Here is a 12,596-nt window from a genome sequence, read left to right on the forward strand (position 1 = left end):
ATCAAGTACATAGCTCATAAATCTGTTTGAATGGTTTGTTGACATAAAACACCTCACTTAGTCTGTCCTGTGTAGTACCCAATGGAATATTCAGGTTATTGAATTGTTGCTCACACATTTGCACACTATTGATTATTGAAATTATTATGGGCTTATGTCACCATCACTCTTCAGTATGGGCTTACCTACCTGCTTTTAATATGCTGTTGTGTGGAATGTTTGAGTATGTTTGTAATAAATTCATGGTTTCCTAACATTTCATTAACAGACAGAAGCTGATGCACATGTTGGAAAATTGGAAGTCGTTGATCATTTCAGCAAGAAAGTACATCCAAAGGAATCGAAAATTAATCAAGAACAGAAGAAAGTAAATAGCAAGCATCAGCTCCCATCAGACAAGTTTCCATCTCTGTTGGTGTCAGTTGGCAGTGCTAAGGTACTGTACAGTTTGGAAACAAAAAAAAATTCGTCTCGTTTAGTACATCTCGGGTAGAGTGGCCTTAGATTTTTTCCATAGTGTGGCAAGTGAGGGATCAGGTTGTTAGACTTGCACAGACTGTTGAACCCTGTTTATGCCTTGTTAACGTAATGTCTGTCCTATATATAGAATGGTTTAGGTTGGGAAAGACCTTTAAGATCATCAAGTCCAACCGTTAACCCAGCACTGCCCAGCCCACCACTAACCCATGTCCCTGAGCATCTCATCCACATGTCCTTTAAATTCCTCCTGGGATGGTGACTCCCCCACCTCCCTGAGCAGCCCGTTCCAATGCCTGACAGCCCTTTCCATGAAGAAATTTTTCTTAAGATTCAATCTAAACCTCCCCTGGCACAACTTGAGGCCATTTCCTCTTGACCTATCACTTGTCACTTGGGAGAAAACACCTATCCCCACCTCTGCACCCTCCTTTCAGGGAGCTGTAAAGAGTGATGTCTGCCCTGAGCCTTCTTCAAGCTCAACACCCCCAGCTCCCTCAGCTGCCTCTCACAGGACTTGTGCTCCAAACCCTTCCCCAGCTCTGTTGCCTTCTCTGGACACGCTCCAGCACCCCAATGTCTGTCTTGCAGGGAAGGGTCAAAACTGAACCCAGGATTCGAGGTGCAGCCTCATCAGTGCCCAGTACAGGGGGACAATCCCTGCCCTGGTCTCACTGGCCACACAGCTCCTGATACAGGCCGCGATGCCATTGGCCTTCTTGGCCATCCAGGCACATGCTGGCTCATATTCAGCTGCTGTTGGCCAACATCCCCAGGTCCTTTTCCGTCAGGCAGCTTTCCAGCCCCTCATCCCCAAGCCTGTAGAGTTGCAGGGGGCTCTTGTGGCCCCAGTGCAGGACCTGCCACTTGGCCTCGTTGAACCTCACACAGTGGCCTCAGCCCATCGATCCAGCCTGTCCAGATCCTTCTGCAGAGCTGTCCTGCCCTCAGGCAGATCAATATTCCTGTCCAACTTGGTGTTTCATGCAAACTGACTGAGGGTGCACTCGGTCCCCTTGTCCAGGGCTATCCGTGGCTACTGCTTTCTGCCTTCTAAAAGCATGTAAACGTTTTTTGTGCATGCCTACCCAATTTTTTTTTTTTGGTTTTCTTATTTTGCTCTTGATAGAACATGGCAATTTCACCGTGAGCAGGACTGTGTAAAATGGAGTAACCTTGATTACCAGGGTAGCTAGACTGTGCCCGGAAAACAGGGTGCTGCATTTCCATAGCTGATACTAAAAATGTTGCTGTTGTACGTAGCTGGAGAGAGAATTATCATCAGAAGTGCTGTGTTAATTATGTTGTGCAACTGGTTTAGGAATTGTCTGCAGAATCAACCTGTGCAGGCCTTGAAAATCAAGACAAAGGATTATTACTGAACGGTACGTTTAATGAGGAGGGGTCTGCAATGTCCTTTCAGGAAGCTTTGATTCAATGGAGAAAAGGTAATTCTTGTCACAGAGAAGAACTGCATGCTGGAAAGGTCCTATCAGGTATGAATTTTTCTGTTTTAATTACATTTTAAAAACATTAAGCGTAATTTTAGTGAGTTGGCAGTTTTTTGATTAGTGAAGGTGGATGTTCTATTGGAATAGTGTCTCCTCTTCACGTTTCTCCGTGTTTTCATTTATCAGTTAACAACAACCTCTGAGGTTGTTCCTTATAATAACCTGCAGATTAGTGTTTTATCCCAATTCTTGTAACAAACCGTGGATTGGTAATTTAGTTTGTGTCCCTCTACTTTTCTGTGTTGTTTTACACTTGAGACTTTAATGTGAGCAGTGATGCCAAAACATAAAGTCTCAGCTATTAACTGAGACTAGTAATGTGCATGGCTCAGGATTTCATATGTGGTATCATAATACCTTTTCTGCTCGCCTTCCACAGGCCCTTAATGTTTCTTTGTCCCAATGAAAGGATGCAATCAGTTGAAGTATGCACAGAAAAGTATGAAAAAACTCTTGTCCGATAGGGTTTGTGCAAACGAGTCTCTTTGCTCTAGTCCATGGACAGTGTTCATTCTTTGTGTAAAAATATCATACGACTATTTTTATTTCTGTTTTTAATTCTTTCCTGTGAAATGGTGGGATTATTATCTGTGGAGTCATGGATTAAACCCCACCTCCATTTACTTTATGTGAGAAGCTGTAGTAAATGAGGTTTTACAGGCTAGCCCCCCTACTGACTGTGTCGTGCAAATATAATACTGTTGGCCATTTACATTTTGGAATTATGCAGAGATTTAGCTAGGTACAGGCTACTAATGTGACATTAATTAAAAAGTGATGTAATTAAATAGCAAGTTTATAAAGCTGAATGGCTGTGTCAACTTATTTTAAATAATTCTAATAGAATCTGTGGGAATTTGTGAGGTACAGACGAATCTCACTGTTACGAAGGAACCTATCCAAATCAAGTTCAAGGAGGATGGCCTGAGCTACATGGAGAAACTCTTGCTTAAGAAATACCGGAGGTATTGTTCAAGTTGCTGATACTACTGCAAGAAGTACCTAAGAAGTTAGAACTACTTAATAACATTAACAAAAAGTCCTTTTTAAATATTAGATGTATTATCAAGAGGTAAGGTGACTGTATACAGAGTGCTTTATAAAATTGTTATAACCAGACTTGACTTAATGTTTCAGAGTTACTGCAGAGGGACTCTCTGGAGGGATTCTCTTTGCTCTCAGTTTGTTGTAGTATTTGGGGACTGATAGTAATAGTTGGTGGCTTGATTCTGGGGCATTTGCTGCAGGAGTTTTATAGACCAAAGGAAATACGATCTTCAGGATACTTCTCTAAGTGTTACAGAGTTGTTTAATCAGTCGCTGAGGCAGTGGTTAATGCTGTTGAAGTAAATAGTGTGGTGTTTGTTGTTTTGCTTTTTTAATGTCTGATATTGTATTAAAAAAATGGTGACTTTTTGGGATTGGTTTCTTTTCCTTTTTTAGAACTCCTGTTGATCAAATTTCTGGTAGTCGCATTAAAGATTTAAGGCCTGTGGAAACACTGAGTGTGCATCAGGCTGTGATTGGAGAAGGGGAAGAAGGAGATGCTGAAGTCGATGACTTAACAGGTGTAATAAACTTCTGTTTATTGAATCTAACTATTAAATATCTTTTCTTGGGATTTTGTTTTTTGCTATGATTGCTGAACAGTTACATACTTAAGCAGTTTCTGCTTAAAGAAAGTAGTAATAATGAAAGGAGAAATCTATGGTACTTCATAATAAATAAAAGGTTTGTGTTTCTATAAGTGAATCTTGAAAAGCAAAAAATGAAAAGCATTAAGTTAACTGTGTTTCGTAGCTGAAGAGGTGAAGAGATATTGGACATCGGTTTTTAGAGAGGAAGTACCCAACACTGCTGCTGACAGTACAGAGTCCTCTTTGAAAATTGAGTTCCTTGATGATGTAAGTATGCAATAAGAGTTCAAGAATCTTCACAGTGATCTGTTTAAATGTTGATCTCTTAACTATTTAGTGAAAGAATGGACTCAAACTCTCACAACTAGCAATGGAGGTTTATAGGATTTTAAAGAATGTATCACGCAAAACTGTCATCCTTGGTTGATGAATGAATATCTATTACACCAGGCTATTAGAATCATTCCAAGTTTTACAAAGTGAGCATTTTATTAATATAAGTTTGCAAGGGCAACTTACGATGTTTCTGGTCTCTTTTCCTGTTTCTAATAATTTGGTGTTTTATTCAAGTTCCAGGATGTAACCAAAAAACAGAAATCTGTGTCTGCATGGCACTGGGGACTTGAAGATTTCTTTGTTTTAGGTGCAAACCCCAAACAAGTAATGCTTGGAGCACATTCTTCACTGTGTGCTGACTCTAGCTCTGTGGATGCTAGCATCCCGTTTCCAGGTATGAATAAAACCCTCAAACATTATGCGTATTTATCACTGTTGCATTAAGACATCCTTCTGCTCATGTAACTTGGATCTAGCTTCCTTTGAGAAGTCACTTCGGGGTGACAGTCATGCCAACACACACAACTGGTGCTGTGGAAGGATAAAATAAATACAGAAAAATTGAGGTAAATTACATCGATGTAGTGCATTTATATGCTTCTTTATGTCCCCTGAGAATTTGGTTCCCATAGCAATTTCTTATTTTCTTTGTGCATAATATACATCATAAAAAATGCTTTTAATGGTGTATATGAAACACCATGTGAAATGATTGGTGAGTACGAATATTAACTCCATCAAGTATATCACTATATCACTTGAATTTAAGCTTGTTAGTGTGTTACATATAATTTTTTTTTTTGCATTATGTGTAGAAAAATTGTTGCATGACTTCTTTAAATCATACACATGAAATGCAGCAAATATAGTAACAGTAAATGCATATTAATGGAAAACTTGCAAATGATTTCCTCTAATACTTTTTAATTTCAGGAGATGGAAAGTGGGTTGCTGAAAGGAGCTTAAGTGAATACGCTGATGACTCTGTAGTTCAGGGTATCTTAGAAAGTCAGTTGAATAGAACTTCAAGGGGTCTGGAGACTCAAAATAGAATCTCTCCCCTAATGGCAGTGTGGAGGTCATACCCAGGTAAGGATAGCAACAGCTTTGAGGTCCTACTTTAACAGAATCTTCCTTAAGTAAAAAGAAGCAGCACTGTCTGTGATGATTATGTTGAATTTAGGTCCTTTTTATACCCTCATCTATTTGTTTGCATTTTGGGTATAATGGCTTATATACATGACATTATTTTCATAAAAATGGGCTTTTGGGTTAAAAATTTTCTCTTTCCAGCTGTCACTAATAATTCTTTTTATTGTGCTTAGTTTCTACTTCTGCCTCTACCTCACTCTACCTCATTACGCTTGAATATTTAGCTAATAAGCTGTCTAGAACAAGGTTCAGCATTACTGTGTGTTTTGCAGTGTCTAGTGCAATACGGTTTTGATCTAATAAGATTTCTTCATGCTACTGAAGTAAGTCGTGTTACATGAAAAATAAGAAACAAGGAAACAAGTAATGCATAACTGCATCTGCACTTTTGTGCTACTTTTCTCAATTTCAACTGTCTCCATCTCAAGGAATGGAGCTACATTGTTTCGCTCATCTTAAACAGCCAGTTTGGCATTTTAATTTTAAGACTGCTATGTGTGGAAATTGAAACTGTCAATTTTGAATCCCACAAAAATATTTGAAAGTGTTTATTTTTTATTCATGTTGCCTTAAAATTAAAAAAAGACAGAAACAAAGTTTTAAGCTTTCTGCACACATTGTCTCTCCCCTCCCCCAAAGTTTGTGCCATTGTATGTAATATTTAAAGAAAATAATTTTTTTCTGAGACATATCCCTGAAGTATGAGGTGCTACTTCCCAATATAATTGTAAACTCTTTATTAACATGTATTAATTCATAATCTTAAGCAAAATTAATAATGTGTTCAGATAAATTAATTATTTTAACTACAGTTCATGTCATTAATGAGGTGAGAAAAAATTCTCTCTGTATGAAATCTTGAATTATTGGAAGCAGTGCCCTTTTCTGTTATTTCAGGGAATGATTCTAGAAGACCTTGGTCAACAAATATACTACACTCTAAACTGACTGGGAATTGTCCACCAAACACACAGCCAAGACCAAAGAGCTCACCTGTACCTACGGTTAGAGTTGATGCTGAGATATCAAAACACACGTGCCTTGATGTAACTAAACAAGATGAGTATCTTTGGGAATATATTGCTGACCAAGAAGCCCTACTTACTCTGGAAAAAGAATTACAAAGTTATATAGGTAAGTGGCAATACTGCTTTTTTTTTTTTCCCCCTCCCCTCATGCATACAAAACTTATTAAAAATGAGTAGTTATTTCATTTGCCTTCTCAAATCTAACTGATTTTGATGCAAAAATGTACTAAACCATTGGATGATGCAAGACTCTCTTGTGGTCGAACAGTGATTTATTTCCATTTGGTCGATTTAACCTACCCTTAATTTAGTAGAAGCAAACTGTTTCACACAACTTAAGCTTTTTATCCCTTGCATTTTGTTGCAGAAAACTTCAGGACGTGCTACGTATTATTTCTGATCATAAATATCTTTTAAATAGGTATCCTTTCCTTGGATATTTAATAATGAACACCCAGGTGTTGTTAGGAGGTAGATGTGATTTGAGGCAAAGGTTGCCAAAAGGGGAAGAGGCAGACATAAATTTTCGTAAAGCTTTCCTGACGAGAACTGTCACTGATGAGGGCAACAGACACGGTATTACCTCTCCTTTTGGGTTTGACTCAACCCCCTTTCCTCTACCTGTTTAAACCCATCTCCTTGTTTTTCGAGGGGGTGACAGGTGGGGGCATGGTCAGTTGGTTATGGTTGAACAGAATGAGTGAGTTCTGGTTTTGTTCTTTGAATACAGGAAAAAAAAAGTAGTTTGGGATGCTTCTGTTCTATCTCCTTGAGGAGAGAGGTAAAGTGCCTAAGGCCCTTTGTGCTGTAAGCAGCCTCGATAGACTTCAGCTCTTAGGCTGTCCCTCTCTTCTGAGTTGCTGTGGTGCTTTTATGGTGGCAGGTTCTGGCTGTGATGAGTCTTCAGTAAATGGAAGTAGTCTGGAGTCAAGAGTGTTCTATCTTTTAAAATATTTTTATCTTAGATTTTGCTGTATTTTTTCCTACAGCTCTTCTAAGGCTTCCAAATACCCCATTTCAGGACAGTTGTCCTTCCCTTTTTGATATATATTCATCAGAACCCACATGATTTTGGAAGAGTTTCCCTTGTTAACGCTTGGATAATGTGCATCCGTGCTGAATATGCTCAGAGAAGAACAGGGAGGGAATTTATTGGTGAATTATCCCATTCTTTTTCTCCCTTTCTGTTCCACTTTCTTGGAATAGCTTTAACTTATAATTAAGTTCATAGCAGAAACTTATGGCTTTCTGGGAATACAGTAACACACTTGCATGTGTGTTGTATAAAAAGCATAGACTGTGACCCCAGCTGATCATCGTTTAGTATTGATGGATGTGGGATATATCCTGTTACTCTGATTTAAATAAATACTGCCATTAGTCAGCTACCCGAGTTCTGCATTTCCTACTGTATTTTGAGGTTTCATTGGTATTAGTGGGTCCTATATATAAGGTTTCACATTGTTCTGGTATAAACATTTTAGAAGCAAAAGCTCTCCATTACTTCTAATGATACAGGAACCGTATCATAAAAAGTCATATATTTAAGGGCTTGTAGTGACATCCTTCAGCAGCTCAATGTTTGGAGACTTTTAATGGCAAGTTTTTGTGGGTACTGTGCAATTCTTTGAAATCGAGAGTGCAGATAATGCATTTTTATTTGTTTATATTTGTTCTGAAAAGACCTGTCAGGTCCTGAAAAATGTTACAGTTCAACGTTTGAAGATGTAACCTCCTCCAGCAGACACTCAGAGTTGATGTGTGGAAGTAAGGATGTGGAGCTAAAAGGCTGCAGCAGAGTTGATACTCTCAAGTAAGTTAAACTTGTTGAGTATGTTTTTATGGTATTGTAAAATGTTTAGTAGGCCAAACATCTTGCCAAAACTAAAGTAAAAACAGTCTTGAATTTCTGATTGTACTTTATGTGCTGATTACAAATGTCAGCAGGACTTGTTTTGTAGCTTAGTGTTCTAAACCAGTACTCTCAGGCAGCTCAGATTAAGAAATAAGTGACATAATTTGTTGCTGGGACTCCAAATTATAAATTCTGGGATTTTTTTTCAATGCATTAGCTTTTGTTAACATACAGCACTGGGATTTATCAAGTGTGTCTGTTACAAGTCACAGTATGTTCTTTGGCTGAATGGTACCTTTGTGAAGACCAGTTTTGAGCAGGTGAGCCAGTAACATTTAAGTCACTGTAGGCTATGATAGATCTGTTATATTGCCTTGGCGACTGAGGAGATGACTGGAAACAAGGAAATTCCCAAAAGTTCTGTCTGTCATTGGTTTCTTACTATGATTTGTAACTAGTTATGGTGAGACGCTGTGAGGTTAACTCCATGCTATGTGAAAATAACTGATTAGCATGGGCTTTTTTTGGCTTTTATTTTAATATTAAAAATACTGAAATTGCAGGTCAGTAGAAAACTAGACAATATTTGCAAACAGTGCAGATAGAAATGAGACCCACTTCCCTAGCTTACCTGTTCTAGGCAATGGGACTTTTCTACTAAGGCACAGCAGTATTTACCTCCTGATTGTTTAAGAGGGGAAAAAGTATATGCAAAAACTGAGGGGGGAGAAATGAATGTAGTGTGAAAATAGCTGATTCAGAGATTAGCATGGGCTTTTTTGGGCTTTTATTTTCATGTTAAAAATACTGAAATTGCAGGTCAGTAGAAAACTAGACAATATTTGCAAACAGTGCAGATAGAAATGAGACCCACTTCCCTAGCTTACCTGTTCTAGGCAATGGGACTTCTCTACTAAGGCACAGCAGTATTTACCTCCTGATTGTTTAAGAGGGGAAAAGTATATGACAAAAACTGAGGGGGGAGAAATGAATGTAGTAGCTTGTAATGTGTGCATACTTGCAAAATATGTGGCCAAAGCTATTTTCATGACTTGCAGTTCTACATATGTGAACGTATGTCACTAAGGCTTAAAGCAGCATAGCTTGGAGAGTTTGAACTGCTGAAAATCACTGTGGTATGTTTCTTTTAAGGGGCTGGGATGAGAGCCAAGTGGATGATGAGGAAGATATTCTGGAGGATAAGCAACAGGTTCTTGCATTACAATGAACATGCAAAGAGCTTAATGCAATTTCTGCCTTTGTGTATCATACAAAAGCATGGAGCAGATGAAGAGTTGTCTTGAGTGCTGCTCCAGACTTTATTTATTGAGCATCATTTTGTAAAACTGTCAATAAAAATTCTTAAAAATCCCTTGATTTTGGCTTTTTTATTAGTATGAAGACAGAACAAAAGTGGTCTTGTGCTAATAATTTCAGGGTTGGTTTTTTTTTTTTTTCAGTAGAAGGTTAGGTGCCTGCAGGTTGAATTTTATGTCTCCAAATGCAGTTTAACATTGCCAAGCCGAGAGGTAATGTGCAAGAAGGTATTAATGGAGCGCTCTTAAACTGGGGGTCTCAACATGGCCAAGTTTATATGGGGAGATAGCCAGTAGAAAGTGTAATAGGTCTAGTGTACTTTACTCCTTGTCATATATTTTACCACTAAGGGACTTTTGCTTTGCAGAACAGATATTAATGGTTTTACATAGTATATTTTACTTCTCCTGCTACACTCCTTTCTTCTTAATTTCAGCAGGTAGCACATACTAGCAGTAAACTTGGCTACTTCTGCTCAGCGTCAGTGAGAGGTCAATTCTCTGTCCACAGAACTGCTTTGACTGCTGCGGTGTGCCGGTTCGGCATGATCTGTGTTCAGCATACCAAATCCAGCTCTGCTGTAGGGTGCTGTCTTACAGGTCTTTTAAGATTAAAAGAACAAAGAGGAAATACAGGTAAAAGATTATCTTGGGTGGTTTTGATTGAACCAAACCTCAATGAGATCCTGACAAGGCCCCAACTGTACTTTTGAAGTTGCTGCTGTTATTTAAGAAGGTTTTTTCTTCCTCCTTGTCTCCCCAGGTAATGTAAGGTTAAATGCAATTGAGAGAGCTTCAGTGAAAGGTCACTTGGCTGCTACATGCCAACATGGTACTTTAATGTAAAGTAGGTTTGTTTGGCCTTTTGCCCTCTTTTTGAGGAAATGGTTAATTGTACCCAATAGTTGAGTAGTTTTCTGTGCAGCTGGCAGGAAGTTACGGTTGTGAAATGATCTGTCTGATGTCTCTTGCTACCTTATCTAGGATTCTCAGTGACATGCTTCAGCTTTCTTGAAAGATTTTTCCTTCAACATGTTCTATTTGCATGTCATGGATACTTTTTTCCTCCTTTTATAAGTTTCCTCCACTGTGGTTTTTAAGATGCTTTTAAAAACATTTTAAAAACTGCCCCCACTCCTTCAGTCTTGATACAAAATGGTGTATCAAATTGCAGTCACAAAGATTTCTGTCTCATTGGGTTGGGGAATTTTGAAAGTGGGTTTTATTAAAAGCTTTTGTCTGATGATTATTCTTATCCATTTACGGGTAAATCACCTGACAAGGCTCTACTGGTAATTGTTGTTCACAGAAACTTTCACATAGAAAGCTTTATATCCCGATTTACAGCTTCCACCTGCGATCCACAGTTCACTCATAACAGCTTTAAATGAGGAGTTCCTCGAAGATGAAATTCAGAGTGCAACACTGTACGTACTTGTGACCATGTTGTTAACTGTTCTAATGAAAGGGTGATGTGTCTACCTCAGTCATTTTTCACTACAGCAACAGTAATCAGCAAGTTATGAAACTTCATATCAGATGCCTTTTATTAAAGGTCATGATTTCCATCACTAAATTGCTTAATTAGAAATGTAGATAGTTTTAGGATGATTAATTTTGTTTATAGCCTCCAATGCTTAAAGGCGCTTTGAGTGCTCATCTTGCCACTCTGAACACAGGATCACAAGGGTTTCAGGTACCTTCTTATCAGTGGAAACCTTCCAGTGTATTATTTAGGTTCTGACAATTAAACACGTGCTTGTTTGTGTTCTCCCCACACCGTAGAACTCTGACGTAGTGTGGATGTGTTGTCTGACCCCTCTCCATAAATTGTGCACTAATATTAGACAACATAACAGTAATGATTTCAACAATTTCTTTTACAGGAAAAAATAGTTCAGTAACTCTAATTCATAAAAAGTAGAGCTGTCGGGCTGAACAGAGCATTGATTTGATTTCCTGCCTCATTTCTTGTCTTTAAGGTGAGGGCATATTTTCCACTTCAGTTTGCTTTATAGAGTTTACCATATAGTGATGTTTTATTGCAGTAGTTCTTTGCCAGAAATTCTAAGAATAAAACCAGAAAGCAGGTGTTCTCCTTTGTCGATTAAGGCCAGTGCTTTTCTCTCATGAAGGTAACCTTTGCTTTCTTTTTGAGTTACTTTCCAAATATTCCTATTATACTCATTTCCCCTGCAGTTAGGTCGACTGCTTCCACACTGTCCCCAGACCTTTTTAACTAGCAGACTGATGGAGCAGGTGGTGGTACTGTGGTAGAGCCCTCCACAGTCAGGTTAATCCTTTGTGTTTGCCAAAGATATCTAGAAAGACACTGACTGTTTTCAACATCTCACTTCAACAGTGTTTCCTTCCCCCCTTTTTCCTGAAAGAAAAAAGTACTTTTTATAATACCTCTAACAAACTTTGGACTAAAAATAAGCTTACTTCAGTGTGTTACTGATCTCCGGTTAGTCAGTGAAGATTTAAATGCATCTCAGTTTTGAATTCCTAGGTTTAACACACTTGATGTCGGGTTTTTGTGGATTTTTTTTTCCCCCCTTCAAGACATAGTGGTGGAACTGATACCCTGACTAGAAGACCAAAAAGAGTGTCTGAAGTGGTGCAGTTTAGTGACATTTATTGTTTGTCTTCTGTTGCGAGTCGAACAGATCTGTTGGTGAAAGCTTGCTGGTTATATTTTGGATGTGTTGTAATGTACTTCTCTGCACTTCTGCCATGGTACCAATACAATGTGCAAATGGTTTGGGGGGGAAAAGTGAAAGACCAGTTCATTTTTTTTTTTTTTTGAGTTTCTGGGCAGAGTCTTCATGTCTCTGCGTACATTAACTTGTGATAACCCGATTTTACAAAACATAAATCCTATGAGTTGCCATGGAGATCGGTGTGGATTTTGAGAGGGGCTATCACGTTCATTAGATATTTAAGTAGTCCAGGATTTGTGTGGGCAAATCTACTTTTCAGTAGTCTGGCACACACTGCAGATCTGTCTCTCTTGTTTTAGCCTTTTTCAATGTGCCTGCTTTCTGCTTGCCGGCCATTCTGAGTGTAATCAGTGTGAAAGACTGCTGGGTGGGCAAGTGAGCTAACTGGTTTTGGTGGTTATACAGTAAAAGAATGGGTGAACCTGGCAAGGGTTGGCTTGGGTTACTGGAGAGATTTTAACGGCTGCTTTGTTACCTTGGGAGCAAATGTTTCCTTCATGTCCTTTCAACTAAAGAAAATACATGAAGCATGATTTCTGTGTGTGATATTTAAATACCAGT

General features: G+C 38.6%; 1 protein-coding gene across 1 annotated transcript; it reads left to right on the forward strand.

The window, feature by feature from the left end:
• Positions 1–268: 268 nt before the first annotated feature.
• On the forward strand, positions 269–9,224 carry ZBBX (zinc finger, B-box domain containing; the record flags this gene model as incomplete). Its single annotated transcript, XM_010158715.1, has 10 exons — positions 269–436; positions 1,799–1,973; positions 2,833–2,953; positions 3,432–3,556; positions 3,789–3,892; positions 4,196–4,355; positions 4,895–5,050; positions 6,011–6,243; positions 7,827–7,954; positions 9,149–9,224. Coding segments are annotated over 10 exons (1,446 nt in total), but the record flags the coding sequence as incomplete, so codon positions are not given.
• Positions 9,225–12,596: the final 3,372 nt, after the last annotated feature.

This window comes from Eurypyga helias, unplaced genomic scaffold, assembly GCF_000690775.1.
Source record: "Eurypyga helias isolate BGI_N326 unplaced genomic scaffold, ASM69077v1 scaffold4639, whole genome shotgun sequence".
Taxonomy (NCBI): Eukaryota; Metazoa; Chordata; class Aves; order Eurypygiformes; family Eurypygidae; genus Eurypyga; species Eurypyga helias.